This window comes from Colletotrichum higginsianum, chromosome 1, assembly GCF_001672515.1.
Source record: "Colletotrichum higginsianum IMI 349063 chromosome 1, whole genome shotgun sequence".
NCBI lineage: Eukaryota > Fungi > Ascomycota > Sordariomycetes > Glomerellales > Glomerellaceae > Colletotrichum > Colletotrichum higginsianum.
The window spans coordinates 4,522,988-4,539,154 of record NC_030954.1 but is presented as its reverse complement, the minus strand read 5'-3'; the positions used below and the strand labels follow the sequence as shown (position 1 = coordinate 4,539,154).

At 50.5% G+C, this 16,167-nt stretch overlaps 6 protein-coding genes across 6 annotated transcripts; 3 read left to right on the top strand and 3 right to left on the bottom strand.

Moving 5' to 3' along the window:
- Positions 1–411: 411 nt before the first annotated feature.
- On the bottom strand, positions 412–1,260 carry CH63R_01330 (uncharacterized protein; the record flags this gene model as incomplete). Its single annotated transcript, XM_018296305.1, has 5 exons — positions 412–464; positions 517–659; positions 771–852; positions 918–1,033; positions 1,103–1,260. 5 exons carry the CDS (start codon positions 1,258–1,260, stop codon positions 412–414), a joined length of 552 nt encoding a protein of 183 aa, XP_018164667.1.
- Positions 1,261–2,311: 1,051 nt separating this feature from the next.
- CH63R_01329 (HpcH/HpaI aldolase) lies at positions 2,312–3,249 on the bottom strand (the record flags this gene model as incomplete). Its single annotated transcript, XM_018296304.1, has 3 exons — positions 2,312–2,799; positions 2,855–3,107; positions 3,190–3,249. 3 exons carry the CDS (start codon positions 3,247–3,249, stop codon positions 2,312–2,314), a joined length of 801 nt encoding a protein of 266 aa, XP_018164666.1.
- Positions 3,250–3,651: 402 nt separating this feature from the next.
- CH63R_01328 (Aspartate aminotransferase) lies at positions 3,652–5,210 on the top strand (the record flags this gene model as incomplete). The annotated part of the gene is made up of 6 exons (XM_018296303.1): positions 3,652–3,804; positions 3,962–4,051; positions 4,116–4,756; positions 4,821–4,893; positions 4,958–5,004; positions 5,060–5,210. The coding sequence occupies 6 exons, from the start codon at positions 3,652–3,654 to the stop codon at positions 5,208–5,210; spliced, it is 1,155 nt and encodes a 384-aa protein (XP_018164665.1).
- Positions 5,211–8,225: 3,015 nt separating this feature from the next.
- CH63R_01327 (Archaeal flagellin n-terminal-like domain-containing protein) lies at positions 8,226–9,685 on the top strand (the record flags this gene model as incomplete). Its single annotated transcript, XM_018296302.1, has 5 exons — positions 8,226–8,301; positions 8,380–8,618; positions 8,835–9,057; positions 9,124–9,291; positions 9,489–9,685. 5 exons carry the CDS (start codon positions 8,226–8,228, stop codon positions 9,683–9,685), a joined length of 903 nt encoding a protein of 300 aa, XP_018164664.1.
- A 3,185-nt stretch (positions 9,686–12,870) lies between these two features.
- Positions 12,871–13,656, top strand: CH63R_01326 (Rare lipoprotein A; the record flags this gene model as incomplete). Its single annotated transcript, XM_018296301.1, has 3 exons — positions 12,871–13,110; positions 13,165–13,340; positions 13,413–13,656. 3 exons carry the CDS (start codon positions 12,871–12,873, stop codon positions 13,654–13,656), a joined length of 660 nt encoding a protein of 219 aa, XP_018164663.1.
- A 725-nt stretch (positions 13,657–14,381) lies between these two features.
- On the bottom strand, positions 14,382–14,765 carry CH63R_01325 (uncharacterized protein; the record flags this gene model as incomplete). The annotated part of the gene is made up of 2 exons (XM_018296300.1): positions 14,382–14,488; positions 14,597–14,765. 2 exons carry the CDS (start codon positions 14,763–14,765, stop codon positions 14,382–14,384), a joined length of 276 nt encoding a protein of 91 aa, XP_018164662.1.
- Between the last annotated feature and the right edge of the window lie 1,402 nt (positions 14,766–16,167).

The following is a 16,167-nucleotide window of genomic DNA, read 5'->3' as shown; positions in this document are numbered from 1 at the left end:
CGCACACCTAATACCACCCGCGTCAGGTTTACTGTAAGCCAATGAACTTATTGTCCACAAACGTAGCCTATCTGATTGACAGTTGTGAATGTATACCATCGACAACAGTGTTGAGGAAGGGGCCAGAACACCTATTGAATACTTTGACGTTACACAAACGAGGGTTAATCAAAAACCTCTTGACAGGGAACATATAGAATCTGTAGTCGCAGAATTAGACTATCTTAAGAAGGAACACAACGGCACGATTTGAAGTCATAATCTAAACAAACCATTGTTGGATTTGACTAGCATCCCACCAACTGTGAACGACACACTGCGCGGTCTTGGAAACCAACGATCTCTCACTTGCGTTCTGCTTCATGAGTCAAAATCCCGCACAACAATCCTCCCCTGAACACGCATTGCCCTCTACGGGAGCTTTACGATGGGGGAGTGCAGGCTTTGCAGTGGATCGCAATACCCTACGAACCATGTTAACAACGGTGTGAACTATTATGCAAACGCAGCACTCACCAGGTCCTTCCCAGGCCTTTTCGAGCAGTCCAGTGAGGCCGGGAGCGGAAAATACTGCTGGATGGCCCAAACGCTCGAGTTGGGTGAGTAGTTGAAGAGAATCGGGGCTCGGGGTACCTGTTCCCGGTACAACTGAATTATGTCTGGAGGCCGACCGACCCCGTCAGTATGACTTCTTCCAAGCCAGGTGCGGAGACTACTTGCCCATGAACCGGCGGGTGATAACCGGGGAGGGGCTCCCTCGAACACCGTACCCGACACCAGTTCCCGTCCATTCTACGCCTTTCAGCTCGGAAGCGATGTCCCCAATGGGGTTCTCGGGCCCCACGAGCACGGCTGGAACGCTGTCAGTAAAGTAGGGCTTATGGGTAAGAGCCGGTGACAGAACAAGAACAGCTTACCTTTAATGTTGTAACCGGCCTGGACGATTGCTTTCATGTCTGACCGGATCCCGGCTTCGACCTGCTGCGGGGTGAAGCCGCTCGCCTTCACCGCGGGATGGTTCCAGGGCAAGCCGCTGTGGGATGCTACATCAGTACCTGTGAACGCAACTTTTGCTGCAGCTTCTTTTGGCCGTTCCGCTTACGTGAAAACAAAGCTGTATTTTCCACAGTCCGGATTGGATTGCCCGCGGCCGGGGAGGGGAGATCGGGAGTCGAGTGTCGACGGGTCATCCGAAACGATGGGCGATGCCATAACACTGGCGACGAGGCCAAGCTTGACGATTCCCCAGATGTTGACCATTGTGACTTCTGAACAAGACTGGCGTTGATTTTGTTTAAGAAAATGTGACCAGGACCTATGACTGGGTAATGATGTGGGCGATTGACTGGATTCCCGGGTCTACCGCCTTTTTTTTAAAATCATTCCGCACCGGGGTTTGAGTTCTTTTATCCTTTGGAGCAAAAGTCTCAAACCAGAACTTTACCCAAAGGACGAAAGTCAAACAACAATTCTATCAACATCTTGTGTCCCTCGGAACACGTGGATGATCTAGTCGACTTAGTACCCCGCATCGCTCTGTTTACACTTTGCCGGACCAGTGCGCTTTCCATCAACGTGGCCGCCTCTTTTTTGTGACTAGCTCCTGGTAAACCTTCAGCTCAGCCACTAGGCATATTGCCTCCCAAGCCATTGGGACGACACGCATTCTACCCTAGCAGCCTTACCGCTAGCATGGTGGCAAAGAGCTTGAAATACCGAGGAGCTGAACCCTTGGGTAGATGGTCCAAGACTCTTAGGACAGGTCTGGAAAGGCCTGGACATGCCTTGGCTTCAACAGAAATGCTATCCGCGGCATGTGAGGTCACGGGAGCAAGTTTGGTTAGATGCTCACAATCACAGCTGATGAGCATAATGACGGGTCGTATTAGATTGAAAGTCTAGCTCGTGATGGACCGTTTAAATCAATGAGGCTGGACCGTCTGGCCTCGGATCCTCGCCTATCAAGCTGTCCGCAGCCACGCTACAGTAGTAAGTCGTCTCTTGCAGGCGCCTGAAGCATCTCAACCACGACTTGCGAGCTTACCCGGAGGGACCCGGAGGGACTGTTGATCTTTCATGTGATTTTCAATTTCCTCTAATGGCTACAAACCCAAGCCATACATTGGATTGAGAGGACATATTCTATCATCCGACAAGGGCGAATCAATATTTAACTATCTCTGTCGATCTACATCACTAGAGGCATCATTTTACATGAAAACTACGAGGAATCGATTACGAACGATTGGTGATTTTCTGGTTCACGTTTCGGGCCAGGCAACAAAAATCAGCGTATTGTTCTCCGCTCGTTCTATTTAGGCACCTTTGTAATAGCAGCCATGGTTTCCTTGGCTCCCCTGGCTAGTATTGCCGAGTCTTGGCCACCGAGAAGAAAGCGGACACCCAGCTCATTGATGGCCCAGTCGTGCAAGTCATGGTTGTCGTAAATTCCAGCCAGTCCCATGATCTTTCCGTGTTTCTTGCACGCCTGGCTAATCACCTCCATAGCCTCCCGGAAGACGTTGCTCTTGAACTGGCCGGGTACCCCAAGCTCAACGGCAAGGTCGTTCGACCCGACCAGGAGGACGTCCGCGCCTTCCACTGATGCGATCTCGTCAATCTTCTCAACGCTGTCCTTGGTCTCAATCATAAGAAAGACGCTTGAGCCATTGGCGTTTGTTTCGGAGATGATCTGGTCTTGTGGTGTCGGCTTCAAGGAGAAGAGAGGCAGCTGTCCAGTGATGGATCTTTTGCCCTGAGGGGGATATTTGCAGATGGAGACAGCCGCCATTGCGTCCTCTGCTCGCCATGGGTTAGTTAGGTACCCTGATCTAAGGAGGAGAATTGTATATACCTCGGCCATGGATATGAGGAAAGATCACACCCATGGCTCCGCCGTCCAGAACCTTCTGAACGAAGCCATTGCCACACTGATGGGGAACTCTTACGAAGGGCGTAATGCCCAACTGAATCCCAGCAATGCAATGTGAGCTCGCATCTTGGATGGACAGTGTCGAGTGTTCCAGATCGATGAATAAAGCATCGAAGCCTCCGTTGGCCGCCAGATTGACGATTTGTGTGTTTGTCACCATGCGGATGCCCATGGCCTGGCTGGCGTCAATAAATGCCCGAAACCCATAAAATACTGACGCACGGCGTTTTCTTGAGACGAAGAGATGTCGGACGTACAGTGCATAGCTTTCCAGCCGCACCGAGGCGGGTCAAGCTGTTTGTGAAGAGAGAAGCCATCTTCTCTTAGTTTTTTGCCGAGCGCACTTTGTTGTCAACCTCAATAATGCTCGCTTGGTGTTTTGAAATCGCCTGAGAACTTATGAAAGCAGACAAACCCTCTATTTCTTGGTCTAGGATATTCGAGGGGGGGTCCTCGGTTCACCCCCCTTATCGTTCGGGTTTGGCCCCCGTCGGCTTACTGACTTCGGCCTGACTTCCCGAGCAGCTTCAAGCGAGTGGGGACTCGGTAAGTCGAGCCGCTCAACCACGCAGCCAGACCAATTAATCAATGCCTGTTCTTTCATGATTTGGTTTTGTCTAGGATAAAATAGAAGAGAAAATTTCTTTTCTTGGAGGACAATGTCGGCTCGCTCTGTATTGCGAAGACTGCTCCACACTCGACGGTTCAGTTCAGTCACCATGTTTGGACACATACAGCCCGGTCCTCCGGACCCCATGTTTACCCTGAAGAAGAACGCAGACAACGATAGGAGTCTCGAGAAGATTGACCTCGGTGTTGGAATATACCGAAACGAAGCTGGTAGTTATCAAGAGTTGGAGGTTGTGAGACAGGTGAATGGATCTTGAGGCCAACGGTTGTGTTTGGACATGTGGCTGATCTCCTTCAGGCCAAGGAACAACTCGACCAACTTGATCTGGGACATGACGTGAGGCAGAAATCTCAAGGTACAGACAATCACTACAAGAATGGAAGATAACCAGGATGTAGTACGGAACAACGACTGGAGATGTGGAATTCCTCCGTCTCGCAGCCGGGGTCATGTTCGGTGAACGCAATGACGCTCTGAATTCAGGAAAGGTCTGTTAATAACATGACTGAGACGAACGCGTATTTCGAGCAGTCCGTTAATCTTGAATTATAGATCTCATCAGTTCAGACTATTTCCGGTACAGGAGCCAACTCATTGGGCGCTCTGCTGATTTCCAAGACCATGCAACCGAAACCGAAGGTTTTTATTGGTGTACCGACCTGGGGCAACCATGTTCCCATTTTCCAGGAAGTTGGGTTGGAGACTACCACGTACCCTTATCTTGACTCGTCAAAACACGCTGTCGACTTTCCTGGCTTTCTTGCGGCCGTAAGATCGGCTCCTAGGGGAAGCGTATTCGTGCTCCAGGGCTGCTGTCACAATCCTACAGGTGTCGACCTCAGTGTCCAGCAGTGGCAAGAGTTGGCCATCGAGATGAAATCTCACGGTCATCTGCCCTTCTTTGATACGGCCTATCAGGGACTTGGAGATGGCCTCGATGAAGATGCTGCTGGTGTGCGAGTCTTCGCGGAGTCAGGTATGGAGTTCCTTGTCTGCCAATCATTCTCCAAGAACTTTGCGCTGTACGGAGAGCGATGTGGCGTGCTCCACGTTGTTGGAAGCACAAAAGATGTGGCGACCAATGTTCAAGACAAGCTTCGAAGTTTGATCCGGCATACGTATTCTTCATCGCCAGCGTATGGAAGCCGTCTGGTCAAGATTGCACTGAGCGATAGCATCATGCGAGGCAACTGGTGTGTACACCGCTACCTGCACTCTACAGACACCACGGCACAGGTGTGCTGACGACTTATACAGGACTGCAGAACTTGACACAATGAGAGAACGCCTCAAAACGAACCGCCAGTTACTGCATCATCAGCTGACGAACGTTTTTAAAGCAAGTCCTGTTGCAAAACCGAGTTAGTTAGAATACGTGTGCTGACTGATATCAGACACCGGGGGATTGGTCTCATTTAATTAAAGAGAAAGGACTCTTCTCGTAAGTCCAATGGAGTCTGAAATGGTTGTCGACAATATTGACATCAAGCATGCAGGTGCCTAGCGTTATCGCCATCCCAGTGCAAGAAGCTGGTGAGTACATATCATGTTCATCTCCCAGAGTCTGGGCGGATCAACATTGCAGGACTCAGTAAGGAGAACGCGCAACGTGCAGCAAGTGCGATCGATAAGGTTATTAGAGCCTAGAAAGGATCTTAGACACGACCGGAAGAATCAGGTGAAGCTACACGGAAGAAACAGATCGACAACAACGCATGGTTGGAAGTACTTCGTACCTTAGACTGGAATACTGATGCCTGGCCAAGAAGCGGGCCGAAGAGATGAACTTCCAATGGAGATAGGCTGCGGGACACTTTGTTTTGGCCATGAAACTGGTTTTGTCTCTTTTTTAACCTGCCGACAGTCATGCAGTAAGTAGCCAGTCAGAACTTGGAAAAAGGCACGCCGATTCGCATCCTTAGAGAGAAATCGAGTTTGTCGCTGCAAAATCCTCTACTCCTCGTTTACGAAGACTTTTCTCTCTTCTCGTCTACCCCCTGAGGTGCAGGGAACGGGCTTGCGGCCATTTGGCTTGGACTGTGTTCTTCTGGACCGCAGATTTCCCTTCAACCTCAGAAAGAGTCGTAGGTTATCTCTTGTCGCTGGGCGAATATAAGAACAAACACATCACACTGCAGAAATGATGCATTTTCGGGATGACATTCTCAGCTTATCCCGCAGAAAAGACACACCTTATTGTATCACAGCCAACGTTTCTCCGAGTACATCGTTGGCTTCCACGCGTTGCTGATTTCCCCTCTTGGAATGCGTGGCAAAAGCTCGGTATGATGCTGTGTGGCAATCATGACACTGCTAGTACTCAAAACAACGCAGGCGGTGTAATGATATCCCACGGTCTACCTGAGAATCGAGAATCCAGCTCACTCGCTTGTAGATCAAGTTCTAGTTTGTCTCAGAGGAAAAATCGCCGGATGGGGTCAGGAGGAAATGGCAAGATGTACGGAGAAGTGCCCGCGCCAATGGCAGCTCCCCAGAATTGAACGTTTGATAGACATTGCTGCTGTGCCCGCATCACAATCCAGAGCAGTTTCCGATAAAACAAGAGGGCTTATAGTCGCAGTTACACTGTCTAGTGTGTGTTCCACATAAGTTGGAAGCCTTGTGTCGGCTCACGGCGGTTGGCCCGTTGTCATCGCGACGTCAATTGACCAGAGGACGACGATACATGTTGGCAACTGTTCGGCAGCGACCCGCCGCACCTCGCCGAAATATCCGCTGTTGGCTTTCAACGATGGAGGGCGTGACGCAAACCCGCTAGGCGCCAGTTGGTTTGGCTCCCGATGAATGAGGAATTTGGGGGGCAGTCCGCCGCAGTCGGATGAAGGCAAACCGCTTCCGTCGGGCGTAGGTACAAAGCCCGACGGGCGGCCCAATGAGGGAAAACTTTGAACGGTGAGAACTAGACTTTACGCAGAGGAGAAAGCTGCGCCACCATTTCACACCTGTCGCTTAGTCCGAGCCCAGGCGGGACGGTTTTGGAAGAGCTATCGGGCGAGTGGGGCCGGATTCGAATCGGGGCCGGATTGTGGTGGAGATCCGTCCCGAGGAATGGCCCGGTCGGGACTACCCGGCACGTGTGCCTGGCCGTTCGGAGATACCTTCATACTGATTGTACACAGGAGGTAGATTAGACTCGAATTACTCGTTCGAGATGTATTCAACATTTCCACAGTTCTCTGGAGGAAAAAGAAAACCCCCCCCATACATGCTATGCTATGCTGCAAAGCTGTTGGCCTCTCATAGACTGATCCTGGAGCCCGCTGCAATGTAGTCTGTAAACTCCGCTCAACAGTCAACGGATACGAAAACCACCATTGTGGTGCTTTAAGCGCGGATCACGCAGCCTGTCAAGCCGCACCGGGCGCCAGACTTGGCCAGAATCGCTCAGCGCTCGAGTCTGGACCTTGGCAAAAGTAATCACGGGGCGAAGCTATCGGATCGCCGGCCTTAGTCCGTCCATACTGTTTCAATCTCAGAACCTGCCGCTTTGGATCGACCACACTGGCTCAAAGCGTCCTTCGGGACTTTCCAGCGACCTAGTTCCCGTTGCGAATGGCCAAGCGCTATGAGAAACCCTGGTCCGCCCACGTGCTGCCCCAGGCTTAGCTTGCGCACACAGTTCCAGCTCAGCCGGTGCACAGGGTGGGCCAGAAAGAGCCGAGGAACTGCGGCTAAATATCAACTGGTTACCGTGGCTTGGGCAACGTACCGACGCGCTGCGAACCACACTGCTACGGAAGATCACGCACAATCGTGGCTCAGGGCCGGAAGACGACTCGACCGATCGGCGCAAAGAATAGAGCCGGGATACGGACGCAACGGATACTGCGGGCATGCAACAGCGGAGTTTGGCTGGTCCAACGCGTTCCGCCGGCCCTAGGGTCGATGGAACCACGACCAGTGGCAAATTAGCCGGTGAAGTTTGTCATCCCGTTTATGTCTGCTGTTCGAGCTCCAACCTCTTCCAGAATCTTTTGAGCTTCTCAAATCTTAGATGGAGAGAAAGTAAAAAGCAATCGAGGTTAGATTCGGGTGCACCGTACATATATACATACACAAAAAGCTTGAAGGTGTGGAAGCAGCGCGTGGGTCAGGCAAGGTATGCCATTCCATCACGCTCGATCAAGCGTTATTTTGATCCAATGCGTCTGAGACATCGAATGGCTTACGTTGTAGGGGAAATGTCACAATTGCCGCAGGAAAGAAATTACTTTTAGTATCTCACCAAATTTCATACCCTTAAAGATGCCGATGTATGCTGAAATGTTTCTCGAGAGCAGAGGAATTCGTTGCGAGCAAATCTCAGGATAGATACATCTGGGGATGGGCGTCGTTGCACTACCAATCCGTCTCCTTACAGCCGCGGAAGACTCAGCAGACTCGGTTCTGTACCTGCAGCCCTTTCACGCATGCCATGGGATGTCGGGCGATTGGTGCGATGATCTAGGATAAGGTTAGAGCAGTTCCGAATCCGGATGATGGATTCGGCATTATGTACGATTTACAGACAGTCAGACCACGGAAACGGGCCTAGTATCCCTTTGATGTGGCGCTGCGAGTCAACCTGTCTCACTAATCGTTCTCAGGCATTCAGCTTCTCGTCCCGCTGCCTCTTATATTGGCAGCCGCCCACTGTGAACGATGTTCCAACACCTGTCCAAAATCGTGACGATGGATGATGGCTCACTTTCCAACCCCGAAGGCGGTAACGATCATAGTATGTTGACCCCGACTCAGCGAGCCCTTTTTTGATGCGGCGCTGCTTGCTGACAGTTTGATTCTATTCAGACCACAGGATGGGTAACCATCTTGACCGCCGGTGCAGTGATAGCTGCCTCCCTTTATCTTCGAATCAACATTCAGGGGAGAAAGTTGAAAGTCAGCGACTACTTTCTGTGCCTGGCATGGTGTTCAGCGGTTGCGACGGCGTCGTTCGACATTCAGTTCACCGTAATGGGCGCCTTGCATCAGAATGTTAAAATCAATCTTGACGGCTTCAATGGCAGCGACGACGACGCCATGCTGGTTATGAGAGTAAGACGAATCCCCATGATCAAGTATTTTGTACAAGCTGACTAGAGGCGTTTCCCAGCTATTTTGGGCCAGCAGCATACCATTTTTCACGACATTTTATCTCTGTAAAGGAGCCCTTCTCGCCGTATACGTCCAGATATTCCCCATATTTATGCACCGACGACGAATGCTACTGTGGGCGGCTATTGTGTACTGTGGCCTTGCATATCTCACCAGCATCATACTTCTCTTCACAATCTGTTTGCCGTTGAGCAAACACTGGTGGGTGCCTCGTTCCCTACCAAGCTCCTTGTTTCTGGGCGCATTGCTGACACTTGGCGATCTGTCAGGTCCATGACGGATAGCGTTGTTGGCACAGAAAATGTCATGTGCTCGGCCTCTTCACCGGCGATTGTGTTCCAAGTTGGCTGGGCATTGCACTTCTTTGGGGATATCTTGAGTATGTTTGTCTATTCTAGGCCCTGGCTCGCTTTGCGTCTGTTGACAGCAGCTAACTTGTCCAAAGTCTTCTGCCTTCCCTGGCTGATCATCCCAGACTTGAAAATCAGAAGATCGCTAAAGATCGGCGTTTACTGTACTTTCGGCCTCGGCATCATCAACATGACGTTTTCCCTCGTCCGATTCATCACGATCCAAACTGCTCCTGTAGAAGTACTGCCATTTGGCTTAGTTGGTAAGTCCCTGCGTCAACTTGGCGAGCCCGTAGTTGATGTCATTGCTGACGACCGAAATGAACAGAACTGTGGAGCGAACTCGATGTCAACATTGGTCTATTGGTAGCTAGCCTACCATCCCTGAGACCGTATTTCCGATCAAATCGTGGGGCAGGGTATTCGGACAAATCAAACGGATACAACTACATGTCAACAGTAAAAACGCCGATGTATATTACACGGATGAGCCGGTTCGATATGACTGTCCCTCCGAACTTCGGCCAGCCCGTTGATCTTGAGCATGCTGCGGAGGGCTCATCCACGACGAAATCTCAGGACTCCGATATGGACGTGTCGGAAGCTGGAAGTGTGGCGACAGGAGACAAGACCGATACGTCGCTGCATTCTACATGACTTGGACCCAAGACGAATATGAACCGCCGGGCGGTTTTTGATATCGGAACAGTCGCACACAACGCAGGTTGTATGTATTAATGTAGAAATGTGTTTACGACTGGCCATGAAAGACATTTAATCTTGTAGAAGCTTGATATCCAAGCACATATGGGGCTTCCCATCATCGAAATGCAGAAGACCACTCCAGAAAAGATCTGTAACCACCCTTTCTTGAAGATCTGGACATATATGTGGACCAATCACCGCCAGTGGCTGCTACCAGGCAGCTTGACTGATCGAAAATTGCAGTCTTGGTTTAAGTACAAGTTGTCATGGAGTTTAGCCAAGAGTGATTGCGCGGTAACAGCCCATGTATTGATGCTCTTTCGATGCCCGAATCGGAGTGATTCAAATAAGTTCAGTCTATGCAGAAGGCAACTCAAATCCCCACTGATGGAGTTTGGCCATAGGGGCCATTTTAACGGAGCTCAAGGTGTTGGCAAGTTACATTGAGTGTATTCCGCGCCGTATCATGATGTGAAATACTTTTAAAGGGGGTCAAGTCTTCATTTTCGGAGGCTGCAGTTAGCCAACAAACCCTCACAGCACCAGGTCACTGCAGTATACTGTGAACCGTAACCAAGTTGTAACTTCCTCTCAGCAGCCTTCAAATCGTTGCTAATTAAACGATCTCATTTTGATGCATCAAATTTAGTAGCGACACATGCAGGTAACTTTGGCGGCCTATCGTTGTTACCACAGCATGCATCTGTGACACTCACTGATACCGGTCATTCGTTGACTTAAACTTGGTGTTTGAGTAGCCTGACCTAGTTAGGCAGGTGTTTGCTATGTTGATCATAAGCTTACCAGCAAAAGTGCGAGTTGCGACTGAGATGTAAGTTGGCTACACCCACCTACTACCCCAGGTCGTCTTCTCTTCCTTTCGTTCACGTAAATTCAATTATCCTGAAGTCTTCTCCACACTCATGAAACTTCTAGGTTTCGAAACGCTATTGAGTGTGTAGACAGACACTTCAACTTGCCTACCACAAATATGTCGGTGTTTAGATCCACTCGCCTGGATTTGAAGACGAGCAATGACAACCATTCAGCTATTCCGCCAGCATCCGATATCGAGTTACTTTCAAATCGAGAGAAGCGCCCCCTGGTCCCGGATTTTCGTCGCGCAACAAGGTCACGCTCACCAGCCTTTTGCGTTACCCACTCGTGTATCGTCCGTCGTCCAAACTTGCCATGAGCCCCGGGACGCCTCCGACTGCAGGAAAGCCTTCATTCCGTTACAAAATCGTCTCCGCCGTATACTTGGGCTAACTTCGACTTAGAAATTATCCACATGGACGCTTTTGACTTCAAGAGCAACCCTGAAATGGTCTTTATTCGCTACGTCAGAGTCGAGCCTGACGCGGATGGGCTTTTGCACTTGCGCGATCGATGGGGCCCATATATGTGAAGAGAATCAGATGGAAGCAGTGTGCCATAGTGGACACCCTCTACTTGTGGCCAGTTTCAGTGAGGGGATCGTACGGATGCTTACAGCTAAGACATAAGCTTTCGTGGATTTCCAACACTTGTACCGTCATCCAGTGATTAACAGTCATAACAGGCAGTTTTGGATCTTGGTGCAATGGCTTGGTTGGGCCGCCGTTGAAGAGTACCTCGTGGGGATATCGTTAGACTACGGGTCGCGGGAGTCGAGAGGACGGGGTATCTAGGGACTTGTGGGGTTCTGGCTAAAGCGTCCTCGAACAATTCAGCAGTCAAATGATTGTCGAAATGTTCCCGTGTCAGTAGAAAATGAGTGCTGAGACATCGTGCCGGTATTTGTGATGTTCAGGAGAGAGGTAGGGGGTTCTGCCTCCATGGTTTTCCTGTACCCTACGTGCTGGTAATTTCCCGGGGCCCAGTGCTATGAAGAGTTAGTTTTCCCGTTGCACCTCGATCTCAAAGAATAAAGACAGTGTGTCACTCGTCCAGTTCAAGGTCGTGAAAGCAAGCATGCAGTAATGTCAAACAACACAATAATTAGTCGCATCTGTCAGATCTTCGCATGGCGGGTTTTTTTCACTTGTTAGTGACTTACTTCCAACATGCTACCAGCACCTCAAGACAAGGAGCAGTGCTAGTGTTGAGCTCTTCTAAAGGGTTCGCAAAGAAATGTGGCCGCGGACTTCGTTCCAGCCGACATGAGCTCCGGACCTCCGGCCAAGCCGATGAGAGACTTGACAGGTCAGTTAGCGACTCAGCGAGGTGCAGATGAATTACGGGAAAACGGCATGGCAATGGGGAGAAAGGCGAGGTGTCTGAAGACATGGGATTTCTTCCAGCCTTACGGGGGATCTCGTGCCACATCGTATTCCTGTAACTCAAGCCGACCACGTGGTAATAGAAGTGGAATTCTGCTCGCCAAAAGGCTGTGCGGCCTGAATGCGGCATCGTCTACAGCACCACGACTCGTGTCCAATATCCACACCGGTCTAGACTCACGGCCAGTTCTCGTCAATTCAGGTTAGATTGGACGATTTAGTGAAACCGTGAAACCTTAATGGTACCAATCAGCAGATGTTTCCACCAAGGGGACAAACTCCATTGCTGCAATCATCCGTTTGACGCGGGCCTGACAACCTTAACAGGATGTCACTGGTAAATTAGGGTGGCATCAAAGCAGGAAGCCGAAGCCGACGACAACGGGCCGCGGGTTAGTCTTGCCCAGAAAACAGCCCACAGAAAACCTCTCTGGCCCAAGTTCCCTTGTCGTGCCTCCGCGCGCTCCGCCGCCTGAGATCGACTTGACGAATGACGGGGCACAAATTCCACATGGGCTCTTACAGCTAGCTGGCTTCGAGGGAGTGGGCAAGGGGCTTGCCCATGCTGAGTGGCGGGTTTCTGATTGAGATGGTAAAAGACGCTAGGGTTGGGAAAATGGATCCCAAGGAGCTTGGTGAGTAGAGCTGAGAGATTAGATTTGAGTATGTTTTCTTTTGCCGCCCTTTGCCTGAATCTACGCCATCCGTCAGCTCATTCTCTGCGACCTTCTTGATTCGGGAATCTATGTGACTTTGATGTCCACCCTATGGCTGTCCGCCCTCGACATAAATAGTTGATTTGTCGCCCTATGGATTAACCACACTTGATACCTATTCATTCTGTCGCCGTTCATCTCACAAGACCCTTTCTTCAAAATGCATGGATTTCTCTCCATCGGGACGGCCCTTGCCGTTATGGCCCAGGGCACAATTGCTGCCACCAGTGCCATCGCCTCTTGGTACGGAGGCAACCTGAACGGAGGCAACTGCGCCTTGACAGGTTACACTTTACCATCTGGTGTATTGGGCACTGCTCTATCGTACACCAACTACAACGGTAACTGTGGCACATGCCTCAACGTCAAGGGACCTAAGGGAAACACCATCAAGGTTATGGTGAGCACGCCCACACATGTTAGGCTTTGAGAAACCACTAATCAATGCGTCCAGGTTGTCGACAAGTGCCCCGAGGGGTGTGGGGCCGGCCAGCTCGATCTGTTCCCCAACGCGTTTGCCGCACTTGACAACCCGGACAAGGGTCTAATCAACGTCCAGTGGGAACAAGTTCCGTGCGGCATCACCTCTCCCCTGGTCGTCCGCAACAAGGAGGGAACCTCAAAATGGTGGTAAGTGCGGCTATTCATGACACTCTGTTTGGGCAAAACGGTCTACATGATCTCGTTGACACAATTTCCTAGGTTCTCCATGCAAGTCATGAACCACAACTACCCGGTCACCAAGTTCGAGGTCAGTACCGACGGAGGCAAGAGCTGGCAGCCCACTGTCCGCCAGGACTACAACTACTGGCAGAGGAGCAGTGGTGATGGTTTCAACGTGGACACCGTGACCGTCCGGGTTACATGTTCCAATGGCAAGCAGGTCACCGTGAACAACATTGGGACCAAAGAAAAAGCTCAGTTTACTGCTTCTGGAAACTGCTGAAAAGACATACGTTGGCAATCTTGAGATCTTGGCATGATTTCTAGGTCAGTTGGAACAAGTCGCATTGTTCCCGGCACCGGCATGAATGGTTGAACGAAAGGATTGGGTGTTGTACATAATTCTCAGCTTCTTGAACATATCTAGACATCGCGCTTCACTTTTGGCTGCAGTGAAAGTGTCACGGACCCTGTGAATGCTGTATAGATGCACGTAGACAGAGCAAACATTATAGTACAAACAATTGCAAGTCCTTCACGATCGGAGTTCGTTGTTTATCTGAAGACCAATCTACAGAGTTTTTGACAACGGGACAGAAATTTGAGGTGCTTTGAGGCTATGAAGTGTTACCTATTTCACAGGTGGTAGGAAGGTCTTTCTTTTCCTTCATGGCATCATATTCGACAGTCAGCATCCCTATTTCTATGCATACTCAAGCATTCTTCTTAACAGTTCTCAACAGGCCATGTGACTGGGTGAGTGCCCGAAAGTAGATTGTCAAGGTTGTTCGGAAGCTTCAATGTTCTAGATGACAAAAACCTTCAAACCTTCTCAAAATGTCCCCACAAGCAAGGAATAGACCCTGCTCCACGACTGCCGTCTATCCCCCTGAACACCCACTTATCCATGACTTTTCCATCCCAAAGCCACGCCAGCCAACCAGCAAGCCTCGCCGTTCAATTCGTTCAGATTGTTTTGGCGACATATCGAAAGCCTCGGACGACGTATTAGAAGGCGGCGATCTTCTTCTCTGGCTTCTTATCACCGCCGAGGTTCAGGTTCTTCAGCATCTCGCGACACTCGGCGTGGTACATCTTGATGACGCATTCTTTCCCTGGAAGAGTGTATCATCAGTATGGGCGGGCTTCTGAGAGCCTAGTGTGTCTGGGGGGGGGGGGGGGGGGGGGGGGGGTAAAGAGAAGGAAGGGCGCTTGATACTTACGGCAGTCGATGAACTTGGGGAAAGTGAAAACAAAGGGAACAATCCAAGCCAGGCACTCCTTTGTGCACTTATCCCAGCATCCATGGGGGACCTGAGCGGGCTTGCCTGCATTGCCCGTAGCCGCCATGAGGGCTACGACAAGAAGTGATGTGAGGGCCGTAAAGCGCATGGTTGCTGTGGTTTGGCAACTGAGGGTGGAATTTCGGAAGGGCTTGGATGCGTCAAAGATGAAGAATATGATGCGATAAATGACAAGATGGCGAGGAGCATTGGGGGATTGGGGGTGTATTAAATACCCTTCCGATTTTCTAGCCAGAGCAGTACCGAGCCTCGTATCCTACGAGACCGTTTTTCATGGTCGGCAAGCATGTAACCATAAAGGCCTCGAGACATGAACTCTGTTAGCTGCATGTTGGAGTCTTAACTGCTGATCTGCTAATGGATTGCCGACCCGGCGTACCAGGCATTTCTCGGTCTGGACAAAAGGCTGTTGAGTTCTATTCCATTAAATCCATTCACATTCACATGAGTACTTGAAGTTGAAGAGATTGTGAGCCATCCTTTATCTTCAGGTCTTACTGCGACTTCCCAAGGTATAAATATTCACAGTGGCAGAGGAAACATAATTGCTCGATCTAACCATCGTGAGAATATTGGTTTCAAACGCCACTCCGCAAACACTCTGGATACTGCTCTCTAGAACGCTTGCAGTTCTATCGAAACTTGAAAAGAGAATGTTTGAGACTTCAGCCACCGGCTACCTCTCCGGCAACCTCAATACGCAGAGCGTTTAGACGTACGGCCCTTTAATGAGCAAAATGAGCCCATGATAAGCGCCACCGGACCGTTGTAGAATGGCACCGACGAAAGGCACACTGAGAAGTGCGGTAAAGCTGAACACAAAGAGCGCGTACCGCTCCTTTTCCCATGATCCTCCGTCTCACATACATCCACCCCCCCCCCACACACACGGGTGTCAAGATGATGGCGGCGTCTAGACAAAAGCCATACAGAAAAGCAAAGGCTGTTGTAGTAGCTTCTCCCGCATTTGTTATCAGCCAGAGGGCGAAGACAAACATCAGACATACCAGCGAGGTAATGCACATAACCCTGAAGCGTAAGAAACGATCCGTGAAGTATTCAGAAAGGCCCCAGCCCGAGATGGCGCCGGCGTCAAGGAGGGTGCTTATAAGAAGCGCCCGTTCCAGGCCGGTAATCACCCTCATGCATTTTGTAGGAGAAAACGTATTTGGAAAATATGGAGAGGGCGAATTGAACCAGCATGACAGCCCAGGTGGTAGGACCAAACTGAACCTCTCCCAGTGCTGTCAAATCGACGCGGTGTCGACTTTCTGGCATTCTTTTTCGGTGGCAGACACTTCTGCAAAAGCGACCACGTCACCCGGACGTAGCAGCGCACATGGAACTGGCAATCCTAACTGCTCACTTGAGATCTACCTTCGTGGCCATGTGGAGTATAATGAGAGGGGGTACAACCCCAACGAGACCTTCTGTTGCCAGAGCGTGGCGCTTAGAAAACCAATGGGCCGATGGACGTAATGCTCGGGCTG